Below are 26,240 nucleotides of genomic sequence, written 5' to 3' on the forward strand. Positions count from 1 at the left end.
CAGGGTTCCGATTATTTAAGACTGCTTTTGACTTCTTTTACAAGGACGCTTCTATGATACAGACTCTGAAACCAAAGCACATGGTGGGAGAGGGACTGGTACCATACAGAAACATTTTTAGAGAAATGAAAAAGCAAAAAAGTCACACAGAAATTACAATGTTATTTCCATAAAGTTACACTCTCTGCCTCCCCTTCCTCCTCCACCACCTCTCCTGCCTCTGCCACCCCGAGACAGCAAGACCAACCCCTCCTCCTCCTCAGCCTACTCAATGTGAAGACAAGCAGGATGAAGGCCTTTACGATGATCCACTGCGACTTAATGAATAGTAAATAATCATCATGCCTACAGTTAATAAACTTATCTGTTGTGTATGTGTGTGTATCTTTGTGTAAAAATCTAATAACTGTATGGCAAGAATTGTATGAGATGTTTCTGTGTCATCATCATCATCACTGCCTAAGTACTCATTATGTAGAACATCATGTACAAGACTTGTATTGAAATGGATAGCCTATCCTTACATAGGCATAAAGTGAGTGATATTTAATATAAAATTAATAATTAATAAAATTAATGTTAGTTTTATTAATGATTTATAACTGTGCTTTCAAAGAATTACATTATCAACTGTGTATCAGCCTATTATCACATTTTTTAAAAATGTAACAATGTTTCCAATCCTGTACATGAATATGACTGTAATACTGTATGCCATAAAAATTTTGTAACCATTCAGCAGTGTATAGGCCAGAGTACTAAGAAGCGATCTGTGAAGCAATCATATCAATTACACTAGGTTACCATCAAGCCATCATACTGCTGCTTCTTCATTATCAATGCATGAATCCTTATACCAGTAAATAAATGTTCCTTTTTCACATTATCTTTTCATTTTTCTTGTCTAGTGTTTGTAACATGTATATCTACAGTGTTTTGTATCATATAAGACAATATTAATATAGATACTGACAGATGATTCAGCTTGTAAACAGATAACATAACTTACAGTATCGATAAATACGGTACTGTAAACATATTTTCTCTTCCTTATTATGATTTTCTTAATAACATTTTCTTTTCTCTAGCTTACTTTACTGTAAGAATACAGTATATAAAACACATTATATATAAAATACATGTTAATAACTATTTATTTTATTGGTAAGCCTTCAACAGTAGGCTACTAGTAGTTAAGTTTTCGGGTAGTCAAAACTTCCAGTCGGATTTTCAACTACACTGGGGTTGGGCACCCCTAGCCTCCAAGTTGCTCAAGGTCAACTCTATCTATAAACTGAAGAAAGTAACAGACAAACAAGAAGGGAAGGCAAGTGTATACCAGGCTGAGAGCTGAATTGAAATACAATCTCCTACTTTTCTGCTTCAAGCAGAAAATGTTTCATGACCAGCACATGACACTGTGGACCATTCGCTCCTTCTTGAAAGACTCTTCCCTTGGTTTCTGAGACACAGGGCTTTCTTGGTTTTTCTCATACCTTCCTAGACCTTCCTTCACAATTTTCTCAAAACCTAAATCCTCAAGCCTTTTCTTTCTACACTTTCTCTTTGATTCCTGGTGCTTTCCTTTCAATGCAACCTTAACTGTCATAACATACCAAAATAAATGGAAGATCTTCATAAAGGAAATGGCATTCTAATCTTAAAAACAACATGAAAGATGAAATAAAGCAACAAAACAGAACATAAGTCCTAAAGGATTGTGTTTACATAATTCTCTTTGCACAAAGACTTGCATTATTTAGGTACATAATAAACACTTTTGGATACTTATAAAACTTTCTTCATAACCTCATCAAGAGCCAATGTCTTACCTTCACCATGTTGTGTATACTATTCCAGTACAGGGTCATGCACACACTCAATAAAAATCAACAGTTCCTGAGATATGTTTTCCATCATTGGCAAACTAGCAATGAAATAATTTTAAACAAATGACTCAAGCCAAGTTATTTACTTGTTTTCCATGCCTCCAATCTTGCTCTCTTTACCCACCAAATCAATACATTAAACTGGCATTAAATCAAAGTGGTATTTCTAAAATCCAAATCAGTTCCTATTTATTTCCTGCTTTGAGCTCTCCTTTTTGATAGATCAAAAATCAGATCTAAGGCTCTCTATGAACTGAACACTGCTTCACTCTTCTATCACCACTCACTCATACGACTTAACCAAACTACTTACTATTTTCCAAACACATGTATTGTTGTTTCATAATTCCATGGTTTGCAGAATTCTTCTATTTGCAATATCCCTCTCTGCCCCCATTCACCAAAAATTTCTTATTGCTCCTTCAAAACTAAAATAAAACATCCCATTTTGTGAATCCTTCCCTAACCCATACCATACATTAGGACAGTATAACCCTCTTTTAGGCCACTAGTGTATACACAAACTATTATTATAGCACCTATCACTTGGTACTATAACTGTTTCTGTTTGTATCCCCCTACTAAGCTGACATCCTACAGGCAGAGGCCATGTCTTATTCATTTTGGTACAATCGCTGCGAAATACTCAATGCATGACTGTGGGATGTAAAAATGAGTAACTGATAGGCTTCCTGAATATATATGTAAATTTAAAGAATTATAGAAATAAATGGGTAGAGGAAGCTTAAATGTCTTGAGTGGGCTACAAACTTCAACCTCAAAAATCTGCAAAGTAAACAAAGGTAGATGTGGAGAAGTCAAGACCAGGACTCAATAAACACAGACTCACTGGTGATTCTTACTGCCCGGTCAGTGCGGAAATCCTCTGTGTCTGGTTCATCAAGGTCTTCCAGGAAATTATATTCTGGATCGTCATCATCATCTGCCTCATCTAGGAAAAAAAATGTTTTAGACACTTATTCCCAACTCTGAACTCATATCTCTAATGAAAATTTAAGATGTTCAGCACCATAAGAATCTACTCCAATAAAGCACATTTATTCTGAAGTTTTTATTTTTATTTTTTACTTATTTTTTGGCTGCACCACACGGCTTGCAGGATCTTAGTTCTCTAACCAGGAATTAAACCCAGGCCCTCAGCAGTGAAAGCGCAGAGTCCTAACCGCAAGGGAATTCCTTATTCTCAAGTTTTTAAACAACTTATTCTTTTTTTTCCTCAGTGCCTGTGCACAGATCATTTCCCACAGCGGACTCATCTCACCTATTCTCCCCAATTAGCCAAGTTCCTTCCTTCAAACAAAACTTAAATTTCTCAAAATGCAGCAAAAGCCTGAAAACTGAACATATAATTTATCTCAGTAAACCCACTTAGAGTAGTGCATCTCATTAAAATAATATTTTTATAAAACTCTTTATACAAAGGCATTGATAGTGAAAAAAGGAATGACCCTAATTCCCAATAATTAGGGAATGACTGTAATTATGACACCTTAGTATAAAATAGTATATACATATAGAATGTAAACATTCTATACATGTTCAACACATTCATGACAAAAGTACAACACAATACACACATAATACTCATAAGCATAAAAAAATTATATCCCTACAATAACTCAGAAATAACTAAAAATATACAAAAATAACAAACATTTGTAATGGCAGCGCATAGAAGTATGGGTATTTTTGTTGATGCTATGATGTCTTTTAGATTCCTAACTAAAAATCTTGAAGGAGTCAATCAGTTATGGATTGTTATACATATATGTATTTTTAATAAATTTATTTTATTTATTTTTGGCTGCATTGGGTCTTTGTTGCTGCGCGGGCTTTCTCTAGTTGCAGTGAGCGGGGACTACTCTTCGCTGTGGTACGTGGTCTTCTCATTGCGGTGGCTTCTCTTTGTTGTGGAGCACGGGCTCTAGGCGCGCAGGCTTCAGCAGATGTGGCTCGTGGGCTCTAGAGCACAGGGTCAGTAGTTGTGGTGCACGGGCTTAGCTGATCTGCGGCATGTGGGATCTTCCCGGACCAGGGCTCGAACCCGTGTCCCCTGCATTGGCAGGCAGATTCTTAACCACTGTGCCACCAGGGAAGCCCCTGGATTGTTATATTAAGGTAAAATTTTTCCTGGGACAACTTTAGATCAGCATCGTCTAACAGAATTTTCTGTAAGGTCAGAAATGTTCTACATATGCATTGTACGACAACGGTAGCCCCTAGCCACATGAGGCAACTGAGAACTTGAAATGTGGCTAGTGCAACTGAGGAAGTGAATTAAAAGAAAAAGCAGAAACAACGCCTAGCAAATGAGAATAACTAATTCCTTACCACTATGTGCCATTACACAGGAGAGGGAGATCCCTACATATTACAATAGAAAGATGTCTAAATTATATTAAGTGAACGAAGCAAGTTGCAGATGCAGGACAATATGTATAGTATGATTCCTTTCTTGGAAAAAAAGATAGATATGTGCTTGATTAAACACAGAGAAAATATCTAGAAAGAATTAACAAAGACTGAAGGATAGAACTCTTTCTTTTCTTAATTTTTCATAATAAATATCTTTCATTAAAAATAAAAATATATACACACACTTTTTTTTTTAATTTTTGGCTGCGTGCGGGCTTTCTCTAGTTGTGGCGAGCGGGGGCTACTCTTCATTGCGATGTGCGTGCTTCTCACTGCGGTAGCTTCTCTTGTTGTGGAGCACAGGCTCTATGCGCGCAGGCTTCAGTAGTTGTGGTGTGCGGGCTCAGTAGTTGTGGCTTGTGGGTTCTAGAGCGCAGGCTCAGTAGTTGTGGCGCATGGGCTTAGTTGCTCCGCGGCATGTGGGATCTTCCCGGACCAGGAATTGAACCCGTGTCCCCTACATTGGCAGGCTGACTGTTAACCTCTGCACCACCAGGGAAGTCACACACACACATTTTTTATTCATAATCACTAGAAAATTTGTACTGATAAACCCCAATCTAACCTGATATTCTTTACTCAACATTTATTGTTTATAATATATAAATCTGCATTGTATATATATAGCTATCTAAATGTGAAGGCTTTTTCACCCATCTATAGGTTTATCCCCCAATAAAAATGTTTTAAATCCTTAGGAATGGAATCCTTGCTTCGTAATCTCTATAGTACTTTCTATGTAAGTCTCTTTACAGCAGGTTCTTTACAAACATTGCTGAATAATATAAGTTGTGGGGAAAGCCTATAACATATGGATACTGCACACACGTTTGGACCCCCATCTGTTTACGTGCAAGAACTACAATAGACAGCTTCTGCCCATACCATACAAACGGGTCAGCCAATATTCTCAGAGAACCCATTTGGCAAACATGTTGAAAAATCATTTAGGAAGGTTTCTTCTGAGTTCTGCTTAGCTTTTAGTACCCTGATTGTGGAACCTGGCCTCTGGGTTGAATTACTTTTTTGACTGACTGACAATGTCAGCAACTACCCAGCTGATCTCAATTTTGTGTACCCACCCCCCTCTAGTGCAACCTCTTATTTTTTGCAAATGAGACTCTCACTTTTAATAATATGCAGAGCAGATGGTACTAGGAACATGTCAAAATAGTTAGCCACGTAATACTACCAAAATAAACCGGCATATGGCTAAAGTTTGGTACTGTGATCTATATCTAGCATCATTTCCTATTTACCAGCACTCACAAAATTCAGCTGGTAGATCTGGGGATCCAAACCTACCCTAGTCATTGGCTCTATGTTCTCTTTTTTAAATCTATCCTAATAAGGAAACAAAAAAATACTGTTCTAAAGAAAGAGGATTTTCACCCTCCCCACTAACCATTATTCCATTTCCTCAATCAACCCTTATCATACACTCTTATTTCTCCCAGACCAGTAGTTGTCAAACTTTAGGATATATAAGAATTAGATACCTAGATGATAACCATTAGTGATTCTGATTCAGTAGGTATGGAGTGAGGCCCTGGAATCTGGGTTTTTTTTGGTTTTTTTTTTTTTCCATTTTGGCTGCGTTGGGTCCTTGTTGCGGTACGTGGGCTTCTCATTGCGGTGGCTTCTCTTGTTGCAGAGCATGGGCTCTAGGCACGTGGGCTTCAGTAGTTGTGGCACGCAGGCTCAGTAGTTGTGGCGCATGGGCTTAGTTGCTCCGCGGCATGTGAGATCTTCCCGGACCAGGGCTCAAACCCACGTCCCCTACCTTAGCAGGTGGATTCTTAACCCCTGCACCACCAGGGAAGTCCCTGGAATCTGTATCTTAACATCATCCAACAAATACATCCCTACACTCCCTGATTCTGATTCAAATTCTAGGGACAAATTATGAGAAACACCACCCAGACTCCCAAAATCCTAACAGCCAACTCTGTCTGGCCTTTCCTCCTCAACAGCCAGCATTTCAGCTCTTTCAACCAAGGTGATAACAATCAGGGCACCAAAGCTGCTGCACTAATAAAGCCATGAAAACCTGACTTAATTACTATCAATATTTTGTCTTAGCTTAGGTCTAAGGACAAAATGCAGAGCTTGCTTATGAAGCGTCACATGCATTTAAAAAATGCTTTAATGTCCCCTGAGACTTCTTTGAGATATATTCCTAGAATATTAAACTGGGTTGTAATCCTAGCAGTATAACAATTGATTCTATAACACAGAGCAACACAATGAATTTCTCTGACACTTTTACAAAATGGATAGAATTATCTTTGTCCCTGTTCACTCCTTTCTGCAGAGATTTCTGAGCCTTGGTATCTTAGATCTTGAATGCGCTGATAGAAAAAGGAAGTGTCAATAAATGAACTTCATGAGAATAATAAATCCCCAAAAAAAGTGACATAAAAAAACTTCATGTATGTAGATGTGTACATTTTTCTGGGGAGTGGCTGCACAGCTTTCATCAGATTCTCAAAGGGGTAAGGAATGGAAAAGCTAGCAGCTTAGACTCCTATCAGAAGACTAATGCGATAATATATCAGTTGTTGATTATTAAGGAACTGACTCTCCAGTTAATATGTCAATGACTCAGCTGCAAATTTCATCCTTTTCTCCTTCATGCAAGTTTGTGCATTTCATCGCTTATTACCACTTCTGCTATAGAAGGTGGGTGGAGAAGAACAAAAATGCTAAAATTCAAACCAATTTGCTTCTTGTTACCTGTCTTTTCTAAATGTTTAGAGAATTTAAATTTAGGACTAAAATTCTTCCTATTGCCACATTAATGTGGAAAACTAAAAGGTAACGTCATATTTGAAAACTCTCACGAGAGGCACATGAAACTATTATCAGTGATCCTTCTGCGGCATGAAACTGTCATCATGAGGAAAGGCTTTAACAGTTTTCTTTACACAATATTTGATTTCTTTACTCCAAGCACGTATTACCCTTATGGTTATAATACAGAATATAAGAGAAAACTCTGGGGAGCATATATTCTACAGAACCTAAATACATATTATCTCAATGTCACTTCCACCCATCTGATTCCTCTCTTGTCACTGTTGTCAAATATCTTTCAAAGGTCCATCTCAAATACCACCTTTTTCATGTTGCTATCTCTGGTCATGCTAAACAATAATTCTCTCTCTTCTAAAACCTTAGAACAGAGCTTATGCCACTTTTATGGTGCATCTGAGTTCATTCAACTTCATTAATCTGAAATGTATCATGCATTTAACAATGGACCAGGCACCATTCATACATGTTTACTCCCTAACAAAATGATCATTTTCCTCTCTCTCTCATAGAACCTAACACACTGCCTTGTAAAAGAAAGTACTCAATACCAAATGCCAAATTATGTGCAATATAGTTATTAATAGCTTTATAAGGTAAATATGAGAACTTACTTTCTTTCATTCACTTATCCTAATTTATTCCTGGCCTTACCTACCCAAATATTTACTCAGTCTATTTCCATACAAGCTATATGTTCTCTTATTTATCTTAAAGCATTATCCTTTCAACACAAAAATCTTACAGTAGTTGTTCTTAGAAGACAGGGAAAAGAATAAAGATATGCTCTGTAAGTTGTCTGTAATTAAGTTTGATAGGACATCATGTGATCCAGAAATAGGAGCAATGAATTTGGCTATGGATTAAAGTGAGATAGTGAATGACTCTGTTCACATAAAAATGCAAGTAAGACTTTGGTTCAGTTATACACATTTTTTAAAAAGTGTGATCTTCCACAACACAACCAGTATGAATATCCTGGTCACTCCCCATTGAAGAGAGTCAAAAGGAAACAACAATAGTAACAAAACTGCCCTGATTCCATCAAAAGAATGTGACATCATCTGGAATCACTACTAACTAGATCAATCTCTCATTTCCTCTAAATTTACAGAAACACTGCACAAAATGATGATTGGTAACTGACTCTCACTATAGTATGCTTAAAAAAAACCCACCAAAGACAATTTTAACAATGTATTGTTTTAAAGTAAGAATTTTACTTATATTCTAAAACAAATAAGGGTTGCAGCAGGGATTCTTACACCATGTATGACTGTAGTCAACATTGTTTCTGTCTGATCAATTCTCCTTCCCTACTTCTGGAAACACTGTCACTTCTTTTGGGTAATTGCTTACTCCAACCCTGTTGTTTACAAGGTGCTGCCAATCACAGGACTCCATGCTGAAACAGTCTCCCTGTTGAAGCCATGCAATACCAAGACAGTGGGCATGTGATCAAACCCAACCAATCAGAGTTGTTCCTCTGGATTTTTCAAACTGGAGCCTGTAGGAGAGAGTTCTTCTGATGTGGGGACAAACCAAGAAGTGAATGGTGTGCTTATGATCATAGTTCCAGCCTTGTAGAAAAAAATAGGTTTGAGAATGCAGCTGACTGACAAAAAGTAGAGATAACAGCTGTTGAGAGGGAAAGTGGGTCTCAATTCCTCTGTAGGTTTTTCTGCCCTTCCCAAAGTCCGGTTTCATTCAGCAAGTTGAGAATTAGGATTCTCAACTTCAGCAAGTTGAGAGTTAGGATTCTTTCACCTGCATCAGGAAGAACCTTAACTAACATGACAGTCTTCGAGTGAGTCAATGCACTCTCGTGAAATCATATATAAAATTATATGTACATTTACGTTTCAGGGGAGGAATCTTAGCATTCAAAAGATTCCCCAAAAGACTCTTTAACAAAAACAAAAAGGGGGGGGGATGGAATTTAACTACTGATTTAGACCACATTGTTAAATACACAATTAAATCAATTAACCAAAAACACCCCTTTCTTTAAGCTTTTAACTAATGAAAATTTTACCAGAGACCATGGACAGAGTAGATATTAAATGCAAACAAAATCACTTACCTTCATTCCCCACATCATCATTCATAAGACCCCCCAGCCACATCTTCCAATCCTCATCATCTGCTGTATTGGGGTCATACATGTCTGGGGTGATGTCTGGAGCTCGGAGCTCTGCCTCTAGTTGCCCCAGGGGAACATTTTTCAGAGGCATCTTAGAGCGAGTTCGGAATGCAATGAGACTGTCATCCATGGGCTAGCCAATGGAGAAGGAAATAAAAACATATCACTGAATGCCTAATGCTTTCAATTTTTCCAAACTTCATCATATCCTGTGTGTTCCTCTTCTTAGCTTAAAACACAAGGTCTCTTCTCTAGACCATTTGGATTTATTATTCTTTGTCTGAGAAACTTTAAGGATAATGACATCAATTTTTTTTTTTGTAGGTACCAATGTCTTTTTTTTTTAAAAGGTTATACTCCATTTATAGTTCTTATAAAATATTGGCTATATTCCCCATGTTGTACAATATATCCTTGTATATCCTTATAATGACATCAGTTTTAAAACCAACATTTCAGGAACATTTATAAGAGCTTTATTAAGATATAATTTACACACCATAAAACTCACTCTTTTAAAGTGTATAACTGAGTGGATCTTACTATATTCACAGAGTTGTGTGAGATCACCACTATCTAATTCCAAAACATTTTCATCACCCCAAAAAGAAAGGCCATTTCCCTTAGTGGTAGCTCCCCATTCTTCCCTGATCCCCGTCTCTGATACCCACTAATCTTTCTGTCTCTATGGATTTGCTTATGCTGGACATTTTATATAAAAGGAATCATAGGGACTTCCCTGGTGGTCCAGTGGGTAAGACTCCATGCTCCCAATGCAGGGGGCCTGGGTTCGATCGCTGGTCGGGGAACTAGATCCCACACGTGTGCCGCAACTAAGAGTTTGTATACTGCAACTAAGAGTCCGCATGCCGCAACTAAGAGTCCGCATGCCACAACTAACAGTCCACATGCCGCAACTAAGAAGTCTGCATGCCACAATTAAAAAGATCTCACACGCTGCAATGAAGACCCGGCACAGCCAAAATAAATAAATAAATAAATATTTTTTAAAATAAATAAAAGGAATCATACAATATGTGGCCTTTTGTCTCTGGCTTCTTTCACTTAGCATCATGTTTTCAAAGTTCATCCATTTTGTAGCATGTATCAGTACTCATTCCTTTTTTTTTTGTAATAAAATTTATTTATTCTATCCATTTTATTTTTGGCTGCGTTGGGTCTTCGTTGCTGTGAGCGGGCTTCTTATTGCAGTGGCTTCTCTCACTGCAGAGCCCAGGCTCTAGGCGTGCGCGCTTCAGGAGTTGTGGCTCGCGGGCTCTAGAGCGCAGGCTCAGTAGTTGTAGCGCACAGCCTTAGTTGCTCCGCGGCACGTGGGATCTTCCCGGACCAGGGCTCAAACCCGTGTCCCCTGCATTGGCAGATGGATTCTTAACCACTGCACCACCAGGGAAGCCCCTCATTCCTTTTTATTGAGAAAAAAGGAAATGAATAATGTCTATTCATACTCTTTGCCCATTTTTTAATTCGGTTGTCTTTTTATTGTTGAGTTCATTATATATTGCAGATACAAGACCCTTATCAGATATGTGATTTGCAATTATTTTCTCCCACTTTCTGGGTTGTCTCCACTTTTTTGATGTATCCTCTGAGGCACAAAAGTTTTTAATTGTGATGAGGTCCAATGTACCTATTCTTTTTGTCATTTGTGCTTTTGGTATTGTATTAAGAAACCACTGCCTAATCAAAGGTCAAAAAGATTTACTCTATGTTTTGTTCTAAGAGTTCTATAATTTTAGCCCTTACATTTAAGTCAATGATCTATTTTGAGTTAACTTTTGAGTGTGGTGTGAGGTAAGGGTCTAACTTTATACTCTTGCATGTGGATTTCCAGTTGTCACAGCACCATCTGTTGAAAGACTATTCTTTTCCCATTAATTGGTCTTGGAACACTTGTCAAAGATTAATTGACCATAAATTTAAGAGTTTATTTCTAGACTATCAATTCTGTTCCACTGATGATCTGTATGTCTATTCCTTTTCTTTTTCTAAAAAGATACTTTAAGAGAAGTATCTTTTATTTTTACTTTTTTTAAAATTTATTTATTTATTTATTTATTTGGCTACTTCAGGTCTTAGTTGCAGCACACAGGATCTTTTGTGTGGCATGAGGGCTTCTCTCTAGTTGTGGCGTGCAGGCTCCAGAGCGTGCGGCCAGTTGCGCACGGCCAGGGGGAAGGGTAAGCTGGGACGAAGTGACAAAGCAGCATTAACATATATACACTACAAAATGTAAAATAGACAGCTAGTGGGAAGTAGCTACATAGCACAGGGAGATCAGCCTGGTGCTTTGTGCCCCCCTAGAGGGGTGGGATAGGGAGGGTGGGAAGGAGACGCCAGAGGGAGAGGATATGGGGATATATGTATACATATAGCTGATTCACTTTGTTATACAGCAGAAACTAACACAACATTGTAAAGCAATTATACTCCAATAAAGATGTTAAAAAAAAAAAAAATAACTGGCTGGGACTTCCGTGGCAGTCCAGTGGTTAAGACTCCGCGCTTCCAATCAGGGGGTGCGGGTTTGATCCCTGGTCAGGGAACTAGGATCCTACATGCCGTGCAGCACAGCCAAAAGAAAAATAAATAAATAAAGATTAAAAAAAAAAAAAAAAAAGAACTGTCTAATGATGGAATTTAGAAGGTCATCATTTGACAATAACCATAATAATGACTGTTTCAATCAAGAACAAGCAATGGATGCTAAAATTAGTGTGTGAAAAGATATTTTGCCTCAAAGATACATACTAATTAATTTAAAAATGGAAAAATAATAATTTTACAGCGAGGAAAACAAGCAGACACCACCTTAACCATGTGATCAAATTTAACATGATGGAAGTCATGTGTCTCCTGATATGATGCACTAAAAAGGACATATCACTTCTGTGATATTTGTGCCAAAAGTGCATAACCTGAATCTAATTATGAGGAAGTATCAGAAAAGTCAAAATTGAGGAACATTCTGTAAAATAATTGCTCTATAAGGTTCAAAAACGTCAAGGTTATGAGACCTTGAGAAACTGTTCCCAATAAAAAGAGTCTAAGAGACAAGATGACTAAATACAACATGTAATCCTAGACTGGATCCCGGATCACCAAAAAAAATCATTTTTCTTTTGCTTTATATAAAAGACATTATTGGGACAATTGGCAAAATCCAAATAGGGACTTTAATAGACTATATAATATTATATATCCTTATTTTCATAATCAAATGTCCTCATTTGTAGGAAATATACACTAAGATATTTAGGGGTAAAAGCACATCATGACTGCAACACACTCTAAAGCAATTCAGGAAAAAATAAATGTGTACAGAGAGAGAGAAAGAAGGAGAAAATGATAAAGCAATTGTGGTAAAGGTTAATATTTGAGGAATCTGGCTGAAGGTTGTTCCTATGTTCCACATTTTAAAATGCTCTCTGTCACATACCTTATTTCATCCTTAGGAACTGCCATTCTCACTTAATTCTCACTTACAATAAAATAGCACAAACTAAATAGAGTACCAAAGACCTATAATTTCATGACCGTTACTTACTGTATCAGAATTTAACATCTTCCCTTCTCCCTTCCCAATCTGAGCAACGACTAAATTATTCCATTTGACTTTTTCAGCAGTTTAGAGTTATGTTACCTGGAAAGAATCCATGCAGACTGGACTGGAAGCCAGCTCCTCATCTACCGCATGCAACTTCTCCATGAAAGTACTATCCTTGGTCTGTTTGGGCTTTGGTGGGGGCGGAGGCCCCATGGGCACTACCTCAGCACTGATGTGCCTAATGGCAGGTGTGGTGACTTTCTCAGCCTGATTAAAAGAGGCAACTATGTTAAAAATTAAAGGGAGGAAGGGAAGAAAAGAGAAAAAAAAAAAAAAGCAGGAGGAGAGAAGCATGTCTTTCATGTGCTAGCAATCTTTCTCTTCACATCTAGATAGAGGTATATAAAAACAAAGGCACTGTCAAGGACATTAATCTAATTAGGTTTCATCCTATTTCCAATGAAGCCAACAGGATGCCACTTAGGTTATCGAAAGCGGGGAAATACAATAAAAATGGCTTTAGAACAATATTAGAAAACACATACAAAAAAGAGAAGGGTAGAAGGAAAGAAACTCTGCCAGTCACTCACATTTGGCCCCTTAATAAGAACTCTCCCTGTCACTGAGTTCCAGTTTTCTCTTAACTGTTCACTGACTTAAGGGAATTTGAAATTCAGTTATAACTAGTCACAAATACCAGGAAGATAATGGCATGATTACTGATCTTGAATCATGTTTGGCAAAGGGTGACGGCTTAGAATCACCATGGAGAAATGATCTATTTATACAGTTAAATAATCTACTTATAGAGCATCTCTAATTTATCTTGCTAGTATGATGTGGATTTACCTCTGATAATATGCCACTCTCCTCATCTGTTTCAGTCATCTCAGAAGACTGCCTCAATCTGGATTTCTTTGCCCCACGTGGAGATGAAGCAGTGCTTTCAACATCACTTTCCAATAAACTCTACAAAACAAATCCAGTTCACTTTCATATGTATGCCCCTACCTCATTCCACTGAGTTTGAAGGACCTCAATAGAATGAATCACAAAATATCAATCACTGAATTAGAGTAAGAGAATAAAATTTAAATAAAAGCTTAATTTGCTGAAGGTAGGAACAGGGAACGGATCTCTATCCTCGTAAGCACTGTGAACTCTGTAAAACTGTAAGGCATTGATTTAAAATGCTTTAACAAACAAGTCAAAGAACACATTAAGAAATAGAATATTACATTAACTATGAAAATGAACAAACTATAGCTACAAGCAACAGTATAAATGAATCTCAAATGACTTGTGTTGAACCAAAAAAAAAAAAAAAAAAGCCACACAAAAGAATAGACTATGGTTCCATTTACCTAAGGTACAGAAACAGTAAAAAACTGAACTCAGTGTGTAGAGCTGCATATTTAGGTGATATAAGTAGAAAGATAAGCAAGGAAGTAATTACCAAAAAGTCAAGATAGTGGCTGTCTATAGGGGAAGAAAAGTGACTGTGATAAGAGGTGTCTGGCAATGTTATACTTAATGACTTTAAGGAAGTTTCATAAGGATTAGCTTTATAGTTATTTAAGCTGTATATTTTAATTTTTATCCTATGCACAGTTCTGCATGTTGTATGTGTGTTAAATTTCATAATACAAGACATGAAAAAATCAAAGGAGCATGAAGAGGAGTCACAGTCTTAGATTTATGCAAAGAAATGAGTAGAAAAAAGAACTGTGTTTCAACCCTCTGTATAGAACAAGTGATATTACTAAGGAAGCAAAGTACACTCTGCCTTGTGGAGCCAAATTTTTTCTACATTACCAACTAACACTCACACAGGTAACCACTGACCTCTTCAGCAGTCTCATCTTCTTCTTCATCATCGGGCTGGTACTCTTCATCTGAGGAATCATCGTCTTCAAGGTGGATATCCACAAACTGAGGAGGCTACATAAATACAATTATAGAAAAAAATAAAATAATAGAAAACACGAATCATATGTATTTGGGAAATAAGGGGAAGAAAGCAGAGCAGGAAAACAAAAAAATCCTAAGAGCACAACAAGCAGCTAAAGCAAGTAATAAGAGGCAGGAGTTAGAAAGATTTCTAGCATGAGAGTCAAACCTAAGACTAATGAAATGGAAAAAAACAAAGCTGGAATTTAAATAAATACATAGGTCAAAAAAAGTTAACAAATAGAAGCGTTTCGAAACTGATGAAGCCTTTCTGGAAAAGAATAAGAATTACCTCTTCCAAGTTTACCTTAATTTCATTGGCCTTCTTAATTGGTGAAATATTCCATGTTGGAATTACCTACCAACAAAGAATATAAATAGTTAAGTTCTCTTAACTAAAATAGACTGTTTTTCATTTTTACTTCTTCTTTACCATCACAAGGAGCCATCAGACTAACACGTAGCTGCAGTGATGTAGGGGTACTGATCTACACTGTCAAATATTTGTCAGAGCTTGGCAGAAGAAAAGGAGAGATGAATCTATTTCCATCATTAGCATCTCTGCCTTAAACCTAGTAAGAATCTGTATTACCCGTAAATGGACAAAGTGTCTATATTGTCTACTTTATATTACAGCTTGGGTTCACATAGAATAATAAATATGAAAACTATTTGTAAACTACAATAGTACACAAACCTAGGATACTACAGGTGATAGCAGCCTTTTGCCATCAGTATGTCTTAATCAATTACATAAATCCACCATAAGTATGCCTCCAAAAAGCTAGTCATGAAAAGTTCTTACGGAAGGATTTCGGGGTGAAGTGTCAAGTCATACACAACTTCTTTTCAAATAGTCCAGGAAAAAACAATAGACAGACACAGGGAGAGATAAAGCAAATTTGGCAGAATTTTACATTGTTAAATCTAGATGGAATCTAGATTCACTGTAAAATTCTTTTCAACTTTTTCAGGATTTTAAAACAATAGAGGGCTTCCCTGGTGGCGCAGTGGTTGAGAGTCTGCCTGCCAATGCAGGGGACATGGGTTCGAGCCCTGGTCTGGGAGGATCCCACATGCCGCGGAGCAACTAAGCCCGTGAGCCACAACTACTGAGCCTGCGCGTCTGGAGCCTGTGTTCCGCAACAAGAGAGGCCACGATAGTGAGAGGCCCGCGCACCGCAATGAAGAGTGGCCCCCGCTCGCTGCAACTAGAGAAAGCCCTTGCACAGAAATGAAGACCCAACGCAGCCAAAAATAAATAAATAAATAAAAGAACTGTCTTAAAAAAAATAAAACAATAGAGGGGCTTCCCTGGTGGCGCAGTGGTTAAGAATCTGCCTGCCAATGCCGGGGACACGGGTTCGAGCCCTGCTCTGGGAAGATCCGACATGCCGCGGAGCAACAAAGCCTGTGCACCACAACTACTGAGCATGCACTCTAGAACCCGTGAGCCACAACTACTGAGCCCATGTGCCACGACTCCTGAAGCCTGCGCGCCTAGAGCCCATGCCCCGCAATGAGAGAAGCCACCATATTGAGAAACCCGCGCACTGCAACGAAGAGTAGCCCCCCCTCGCTGCAACTAGAGAAAGCCCGTGCCCGTGCACAGCAATGAAGACCCAATGCAGCCAAAAATAAATAAATAAAATAAATAAATAAATTTTAAAAATAAAAAAATAAATAAAACAATAGAGTTGCTGGGGGGGAAGTTTTTAAAGAATTCTTTAAAACCTCTTACATACTCCTGACACAATACCATTGGAGTGCATAATTTTTTGACCATCTAACTGTGACCCCAACAAAATCATCATGAACAAAATCCAACAGACCATTAGGTTCTGTCTCTATAAGAAGCCTTAGGCCCTCCACATCTCCTCAGCCCTGCCATGTTGTGGCTACTTATCTAGCTCTGTGGAGCCAGGCCCAATACAGGGTGTAAAGGGAATGATGTGATTCAGGTCCATACCTCTTCTCATGTTTGCTTCTAAACCAATCAATTTTCCTACTGCCAAATCCATCAGGAAGGAGTCAGTCTATTAAGATTAAGAAGCAAGAGAAATGGACTCTAATCTTTGCTCTCCCACATAAACTATAGCCTTGGGTTGTCTACCTTCTCTGCAACTATATACGTGGTTGGTAGACATAATCCAGAGCCTGATTTCAATCTCCTTGGGTTTTTTTTAATCAAATATGGAATTAATGTTAATTATATTCTATGTCAGGTAGACTTCACAGAACTTCTGTCTCACTGATGGCTGCTTGCATCATAGCTACCACATGTTCATTTGTGATTACTTCCTGGAGAAAGATGAAATTTCACTTTATGCAAACAGGGTTAGTCAATTAGATAAGGATATACAAATATATATATATGATGTGGCTGTCAAAAAAAGCCAGTGCATAGGGGAGCAGAATTTTCCACCCTAAAATGTGTGTCTTTGGCCTATTAAAAAAAAAAAAAAAGCCAATGAAACCTTAGGCTGCATTAAGGGAAATATGGAATCTGAACACTGAGGGAATAAACCTAACTTTATTTTTTTATTTTATTCTTTTTTGGCTGCACCATGCGGCATGCAGGATCTTAGTTCCCTGACCAGGGATTGAACCTGTACCCCTGCAGTGGAAGCTCAGAGTCTTAACCACTGGACTGCCAGGGAAGTCCCAACCTAACTTTAATCTATACTAGTTAAACCCTATCTGGAGCACTAGATCCACTTAAGGCATACTTTTAAAAGGATATGGACAAACTTGGCACATGCAGAAGAAAAGGATCAGATTGGTGAAGGTACTCAAAGCCTTGTCACATGAAGACCAATAAAAAATTAGGGGACGTTTAGCAAGAAAAGAATGTTATAAAAAGATATATTGGTTTTCTTCAACTAGAGGAAAGGTCATGTGGAAGAGGAACAGACATTTCTTATACAGGGCTGCAAGGAACAGAACCAGACAAACAGACAAAAACTACAGTATGCATTTTGGGTCCATATGGCAAATCTTTCTTACTATCAGAGATAGAATGGACTCCCTCAGGACTATCACCTGCTTTGTCGCAGAAGGTAAGCACAAACTGGACAAGTGCTTGTTAAGCAGATAGAACACAGTGCCCAGCATCAAAGAGCTTGCTGTATCAGAATGCTTCAAAAGTCTTCAAGAGGTTCTCATACTTTAGTGTGCAAAAGAATGTACTGTTGTGCTTTCAACAATGCATATTCCCAGGCCATACCCATGGGTCCTGATTCCTAGGTCTGAGGCGAGCCCAAGAATGTGCATTTTTAATAAGCACTCTTGAGGAACCCCATACCAGGGTGATCTTGATGCAACTGGTCCCTGGAACACAATTTGAAATACACTACTTTAAACACTTCACCACCTATCTCACAACATGAACAGAAAAACTGTCATCACTCATTGCTTTCAACCATTCCAAATGGTTATCTACCTAGCACTTCCAAAAAAGCAACTAAAATAAAAATAAACTATGATAATGATTTCATATATTGCATCTCCACATGTCTATTTGCCTTTTACAAATATTTCTTTAAGGAGTCAAACCCAGATCATAATAAATATTTCCTATATTTTTTTCCCGACAAATAACCTGGAATTATATATTATTAACAAAGCTAAATAAACAATAAAGAAAAAATAGAACACCCACCACTCCTTTTTCCACCACTTCCTTCAGTTTAGAGCGTGTCATTTTGGGCTCCTAAGAAGGGAAAATGAGAAGAAAACAGTCAATAAAAATCATCGAGTGATTCTTGAGTTTGCCCCCAACTGCCAAATTATTTACAAACGCCCAAGTGAGTTTGTAAACAACTCACTACACTTAGCCAGTTTACAGATAGTTCTGTTTCATGACATTGAAAGAACAATAAATACTCACAAACATTGGCATATCCTCCGTCTCACTGATGGCTGCTTTCATCATAGCGACTACATGTTCATTTGTGATTACTTCCTGGAGAAAGATGAAATTTCACTTTATGCAACAAAGGTGTATCATCTAGATAATACTCATCTCTCTGTAACTCTGCTAGATATATGTAGAGGATAAACGAGAGCTAGATACCCAAATGGTTTCAGATTAGGGTAAAGCAAGGCAACTGAAAGCAAAGAAGGAAGTTTTGGAGAGAAGCACACAGCTTCCAACAATGTAGCAAGCAAATGGACCAATCTCATTAGCTGATACTAACAGGAAGGGCTCAAAAATAAAAAAATTCTCAGGTTAACTATCTGCTTAAGAGAAACAGTAATAAACAACAAAGGCTTTATAAATAGCTGTACTGTTACATAGCAAAGAAGAGTATTTGCATATGTGCAAAGGACTGTAAACTGTTAACTGGGCATCTTCTAAGACACACTGACCCACAAGAGTAAATCCACTGTAAACATTATCATCTTCCATTATTTTTGAATATGCTAAACAATAAACAATCAAATCAGTGGAAGGAAGCAGAGTAACAGTTTATCTTCCCAATTAAGTTCTTTCACATGTGTTCACATTTCAAACTTGTGCTGAGTGCAAAGAGAAGGCTACCTTGAAATGTAAAATATTTTGCCACAGGGAACTCACAAAATTAGTAATTCACACACCAAGACTCAAGAGTTTCCTGAGAATTTTTATTTGCTCCCCATGAAAGAGTTCTATTCCCATTACATGGCTGCCCCCGTCTTACTCACGTGAAGGATGTTTCGCACGTTGACTGCTGTTAGGTTGTGCTGCTTGGCGCCGTCCTCTAAGGTGCGGTCAAGCATGTCATCCAGCTTCAGGTCACAAGCCAAAGTCCCTTCTTCTTGACCCTTTCCATCTCTTTTCCTCTTGGTACCCTTTTTCTTTTTTCGCCTTTTCTCGTTTTCTTCACTGTCTTGCTCTTCTGCAAATAAACCAAGAACATCACAAGAATCACCAAAGCAACTGCTCCCGGAACTTAACCCAAAAAGCCAACAGTAAAAGAAAAACACTGTTGTCTGGCCCTGGAAATCAAAGAAGACTAAGATATAACAGCGGTGGTAAAGGCAGATGTGGTAGTACTGTTGTAGTAATAACACCTAACATTCACTGAATATTCCTTTTATGTCAGGCATTCTTCTACACACTTTATACATATTAATTCACTTACTCCTCATAACAACCCTATGAGGTAGGGACTATTATTTTTCCCACTGTACAGAGGAAGAAACTGAGGCAGAAAGATTAAGAAACTTTCCCAAGAGCTAATAATGACAAAGCCACGTTTTGAAGCCAAGCACTCTAGCTCTAGAACTCTGTCTTAATTATTACTCTATACTACCCAGATAATACATCAGAAACCCAGGGTTTATGTCCCAGATCTATAACTTAACTGGGTTGCCTTGGCAACAGTCTTATTTTTATCTTTTGTAAAATACAGATATCTTCCCATCAGGGATGCCATGCATATTAAGTGAAATAATATATATCAAAGTGCTTTATAACCAATGAAATATTATACAAATGTAATTTATCACTATTATTATACTACTGAGTCTAGAAAAGAAAAAAACAAGGAGCAAATCAATAAAAAAAATCCACTCTGATTAAAAAAGGGGGGAGGGGATGAAGTACCTCTATTCTACAAGAAAGGAGCACATATATAACCAGATAAAAGGAAAAGCTTCTTGATTATTAGAATCTGGTAAGTCTTGAAGTAGATTATCACGCAACACCAAAATGAGGTTCTCATCTCTCTGATACTTTTTGGTCTGCTACCGTCTGAAAACAAGGGATTAGAGAAGATTAACATCAAGACAACCTTCTTAGTTTAAAAAGATTTTATGACCTTCAAGCTGCACCCTGGCAATGTTTACTCAGTGAAAAATTATTAGTAATTTCAACCAATTGCTTTTGCACTTGTGAATATATATCAAGAATTCGATAAATGTTCGTAACTTTCAATCCAATCTTCTTCTTAAGGAAATAATTACACATGTACAGACTAATCAAGTTATTCATTTCAACATTAATTATTTTAGCAAAAACATGGAAAACACCTAAATGTCAACTGAAGAAAAACACACAACCTAAAAGTTGCAAGTTATGTTTTATTCAGGGACCTTACTGAGGACTACAGTCTGGGAGACAGCCTCTCAGATAGCTCTGAGGAACTGCTCCAAAGAGGTAAGGGAGAAGCCAGGATATATAGAAGTTTTCGCTGGAAAAAAAAAAAACACATGTAATTGAACATCAAAAGATTACTGCTAATCGCAAAAAAAGACATCTTGGGGCTTCCCTGGTGGCGCAGTGGTTGAGAATCCACCTGCCAATGCAGGGGACACGGGTTCGAGCCCTGGTCTGGGAAGATCCCACATGCCGCGGAGCAGCTGGGCCTGTGAGCCACAACTACTGAGCCTGCGCGTCTGGAGCCTGTGCTCCGCAACAAGAGAGGCCGCGATAGTGAGAGGCCTGCGCACCGCAATGAAGAGTGGTCCCCACTTGCCGCAACTAGAGAAAGCCCTCGCACAGAAACGAAGACCCAACACAGCCAAAAATTAATAAATAAATTAATTAATTTTAAAAAAAGACATCTCAAGTTAATGATTTTAGTGCTTTTCTATGTAGAGGAAGATGCAAGAGTCTTGGCTCATTGAAGTTATTCCTTAGCTATGCATCTTAACTATCTAGGGCCAGTATCCTGTTTTTCTCCAACCTGAATTCCCCTCAGGGTGCACCCTTTAGGGTTGGGGTGGGGTGGGGGTATGGCTGCAGTGGCTGATGCCTTGACGGCAGGCAACATTCATTGTTTATTGAAAAGGTAGGCAACATTTTTTGTGTGCACAGCCAATATGAAAAAAATGGTTAAGTGAACACTGGTACACCATACACTGGACTGTAACTGACCCATTAAAAATAGTCTTTTTAAGCAATTGATGGCAGGGGGACAAGTTAAAAATGTCTACAAAGAGTTTTTAATGATACAGAAAAAATTTTGATAAGGATTTTTAAGTAAAAAAAAAAAAGTAGAATTCAAACATACACATCTTACATTTGTGTAACCTAAACAAAAAATGGGCTACCTTGAGGTACATCCCAACAAAGTGATAGATGCAAAAGAAATATAAAACTCTAGAATGCATCAGAAAAGTGACAAAGCTCTCTACTGATGGTCATTTGAGAAAGCAGCAAAAGGGGAATTACATAGCATAATACACAACGAAACTGTCTAAAAACCTTTGTACACATATCTTTTCCCAAGGTCTCTCTTCTCACCTCATTTACCCCTTTTCTCCATAAACTCCAAAACTCTTCTCTCTCTTCACCACTCTTGAATCTCCTCTCTTTGCTCCTCCCTTCCCTCTTGCATCCTTTCTCATGTAGACCAATCTAGCCAGTTCTTGGTTTCTGCCATCCACTTTTCCCTCCTCATCTTACCAGTACTTAAACAATGACCTGGTAGTTGCAGAGCAAGAAAAGGATTTCTGACACCCAAAGAAGTTTTGATTCAGCTTCATATTCATATCCTATCATGTTGTTGGTAACACTGTCAATTGCAAAACTGACCCGGGGAAAAAAGTATGAAAGACACAAGTTAAAACTATTAATGTTATACTAGAAATAGTAAAGTGTGTTATTAACTAAAAATTAACCTAAATAAATAAAATCTTCCTTACGAAATTTAGATCTACAAAATGTAACAAAAATTCATAGAAGTGAAGACCAAAAAAAGGAAATTTACAATGGAAGCAGCTAAAATTAATAAAATTTTATACAGATAGTTGATGAGGAATCAAATTGTCCTTTAAACTCTCTGTGGCGAAAAACTAGTCTTGTTTTTGACCAATCCACTGTAGACTCATACTTTTATAAAGTAAGAATATAGCCATAATGTCAAAAGTGACAACATTTCTAAAGTTTTATTCTCAGTTTCCATGAATTATTTTGTTTCAAACCAGTAACAAACAGTTCTCAAACTAGCACTGGTTTTCAGACCACACTTTGAGTAACACTGCTTTAAAATATACACTGAAAAACATTCAACCCCAATAAAAATACAATAAAGACAAACATAAAAAATAATTTTAAAGAATTGTGAAGAAAACTTATCACAAAATTAAAATGGAAATAACAAAATTCGCTGCAGTAAATATTTTTCAATGGAAAAAGCATTGGAGTTAGCATAATTCCCATTCAGAATGGCTATCTTACAAACACAGAATCAAAGTAATCACTGTGGGGTTACACCATCTCATCTAATTACATCCCCCTAAATCACATCACACTTATTTCTCCTCTGATTTCTGATTTTAAGGCTGAGTTTAATAGGGAATGTGGGTCTATAAGGAAAATTGAATACATTCTAATACATTGCACAGACAATCCAAGAAAGAACAGATAATTCAGTTACATCTTACTCTGTTTTAGAACTAATCTATTATCTTACTTTTAAAATATTGGGATACCGGGCTTCCCTGGTGGCGCAGTGGTTGAGAATCTGCCTGCTAATGCAGGGGACACGGGTTCGAGCCCTGGTCTGGGAAGGTCCCACATGCCACGGAGCAGCTGGGCCCGTGAGCCACAACTACTGAGCCTGCGCATCTGGAGCCTGTGCCCCGCAACGGGAGGGGCCGCAATAGTGAAAGGCCCGCGCACCGCGATGAAGAGTGGTCCCCGCACCGCGATGAAGAGTGGTCCCCGCTTGCCGCAACTAGAGAAAGCCCTCGCACGAACCGAAGACCCAACACAGCCAAAAATAAATAAATAAATAAATAAATAAATAAATAAATAAAGTAGCTATAAAATTAAAAAAAAAAAAAAAATTGGGATACCACTGACCCTAAGAATTCTAAAGAACTGAAATTTAAAAATTAAAAAAAGGAAAACAAAAACGACAACAAAAAAAGCACTTCCCTGGTGGTCCAGTGGTTAAGATTCCGTGCTTCCACTGCAGGGGGCGCAGGTTCGATCCCTGGTCAGGGAACTAAGATCCCACATGTCGCAGTGGCCGGCCAAAAATAAATAAATAAATAAAATTTAAAAATTAAAAAAATTTTAAAAAGGAAGCCACTCTATAAAAATCAGACTAGAAAAAAGAAGAAAATCTAATTTTTCCTTCTATGAGAAAGGTGGGATGTGGCTAAAAACAAGGTATTTGCTGAGAAGCACATTTAATGATGTAAGCAGTAAGTTGAAAGTAAATTTGCACTGTAAATGTACTGCAAAATGGATGATGTCAATAAAAACATGGGTGGGTTCTGTAATATCTAAATCACCAAAGTCACTTTGTTGTATGAAAATAGCTGCTTAACAGCCCTGTCAAAAACACACCCAGGACTTCTGGATCTGGCCACAGCAATGTATTTTTTTATCAGATGAAACCTTCCTGCCAAAAACAACTGTGAAACTATATAAAACTATAAAATTACACAAAAGCAGAATAAAATATATACAACAGTCTGAAAGCACTGGAGGACAACCCCTACAGAAATGATTTAAGGAGTTGTGATCCTTCAGAGAAGGGAAGCACATAAGGAGAATCCAAGCTGAAAGCAGTATTCTTGCTTTACTAAGAAGCTAGAGATTAGAGCTGCTGAAGCAGCTGAGATTGAGGGATAAAATTCTGCAGAGGAGGAAACCAAGGAAAAATGAGCCCAAAAAGTCTCTGTTCAAACTCCTCTTAAAACTATGATTGAATCATGGGGAATTCCCAGGCAGTCCAGTGGTTAGGACTCTGCACTTCCACTGCAGGGGGCAGGGGGCATGGGTTCAATCCCTGGTCGGGGAACTAAGATCACACTCCACAAGTGTTGGGAAGACAGAGGTTGTAGTTGAAGTCTTGCGAAGGAGGAAAAGTCTTCATAAACACTATAGCTTTTTTAGAAGTGCTGGAACCCCAGAAGAGCCACCCACTAGGAATATAGGCCACAATCTAGAAACAAAATAGACTTAATATAGCATAAAACCAACCCTTAGCAGAATTTAAGTGACCCTCCAAAATTATCTGCCTACCTGAAGAAAACATAACCCTCTTTAGAGGAAGCTAACAATACCAACGCCTCTAGAATTTTTCATTCACAATGTCCAGCATCCAATCAAAAATTACAGCAAGAACCAAGATGCCAAAACACTAGGGGGTGGGGGAGGACGACAGTAAAAAAAAAAAAAAAAGACCTATGGGTGAATCAGATATTGGAAAAAGGATTTTTAAATAATTATGATTAACACATTCAAGAAAATAAAGGAAAAGATGGAGAATTTCACATAGAATCCATAGTGCTAAACTGGCATGAAAAATTTAATAGATAAGACACCACGAAACAGAGAATTAGTGAACTAGACTACAGAACAGCAGAAACTGATGCATGGACGAAAAAACAAAAGAATATAAAGAAAAAACAATACACATGGGACATGGTGAAAAGACCTAACATACATGTAACTGGAATACCAGAAGAAAAGAAGGAGAACAGGACAGAAATGATATCTAAAAAAAATATTGACAAGGATTTTTTTAACTGATAAAATATCAAATCTCATATTCAAGCAGCTCTACAAGCCCTAAGCAGATAAAAACAGAAAACCCAAGAAGACACATAATAGTCAAAATGCTGAAAACCAGAACAGAGAAAATCTTAGAAGCAGAAGAAAAAAAGACAAATTATCAAAGTAACAACAAAACTGATAACTGAATTTGCAACAGAAACAATGGAAACCAAAATATAACAGAATGCATCTTAAAGTTCTGGGGGGGAAAGAACAACCTAAAATTCTATACACAGTGAAAATAATTTTTAAAAATGAAGGCAAAACTAAAATTTTCTTCCAGACAAACAAAATCTGAGATAATTCATTGACAGGAGACCAGGTCTGCAAGACATAGTAAAGGAAATTCTTCAAGATGAAAAAAAATGACCCAAGATGAAGGCAAAGTGAAGAACTTCAGGATGAATCAAGACACAAGAAAGGCTAACTATGTGATAAATATAAATCAATATTGACTGGTTAAGACAGTAACAATAATAATAACATCTTGTGGGGTTTAAAACAAATGAAGAAGTAAAATACAATATCAATAACACAAAAGGCAGGAGTAGATATATAAAGTAAAACTGTTGTAAAGTTCTTACATGGTTTGGGAAGTGGTAAAAGTGCTAATTTAAGGGAGATTATAGTAATTTCAAAGAATGCCTATTAATATATAGGGTAACATGTAAAAGAAAAATAAAAGAATACAAAACTAAAAAGCTAATAAAGAAAAGTAAAAGCACTTGATTAATCCAAAAGAAGGAAAGGAGAAATAAAGGAACAAAAAACAAATAGGAAAATAGAAAATTATATCAGAAATTACATTAAATATAAATGAAGTGTACAATCTAATTAACAGACAAAGATGTTCAGACCAGGTTTTTTGTTGTTTTTTTTTTAACTCTATGCTATTTATAAGAGATACACTTTAAATATAAAAACACAAAAATGGGGACTTCC

General features: G+C 37.4%; 1 protein-coding gene across 6 annotated transcripts in view; it reads right to left on the reverse strand.

The window, feature by feature from the left end:
• GON4L (gon-4 like) overlaps positions 1-26,240 on the reverse strand; it is a 91,789-nt gene that overhangs the window by 45,422 nt on the left and 20,127 nt on the right. For all 6 annotated transcript variants that reach the window (XM_059933467.1, XM_059933506.1, XM_059933486.1 and 3 more), the window contains 9 exons: positions 19,484-19,677; positions 18,687-18,761; positions 18,459-18,509; positions 15,105-15,155; positions 14,693-14,788; positions 13,697-13,816; positions 12,944-13,114; positions 9,223-9,415; positions 2,740-2,841 (listed from right to left, as the gene is read on the reverse strand). In XM_059933467.1, the coding sequence (XP_059789450.1) occupies positions 2,740-2,841; positions 9,223-9,415; positions 12,944-13,114; positions 13,697-13,816; positions 14,693-14,788; positions 15,105-15,155; positions 18,459-18,509; positions 18,687-18,761; positions 19,484-19,677 (1,053 nt within the window). The remainder of the gene's footprint in view (positions 1-2,739; positions 2,842-9,222; positions 9,416-12,943; positions 13,115-13,696; positions 13,817-14,692; positions 14,789-15,104; positions 15,156-18,458; positions 18,510-18,686; positions 18,762-19,483; positions 19,678-26,240) is intronic.

Source organism: Balaenoptera ricei, chromosome 1, assembly GCF_028023285.1.
Source record: "Balaenoptera ricei isolate mBalRic1 chromosome 1, mBalRic1.hap2, whole genome shotgun sequence".
Classification (NCBI taxonomy): domain Eukaryota; kingdom Metazoa; phylum Chordata; class Mammalia; order Artiodactyla; family Balaenopteridae; genus Balaenoptera; species Balaenoptera ricei.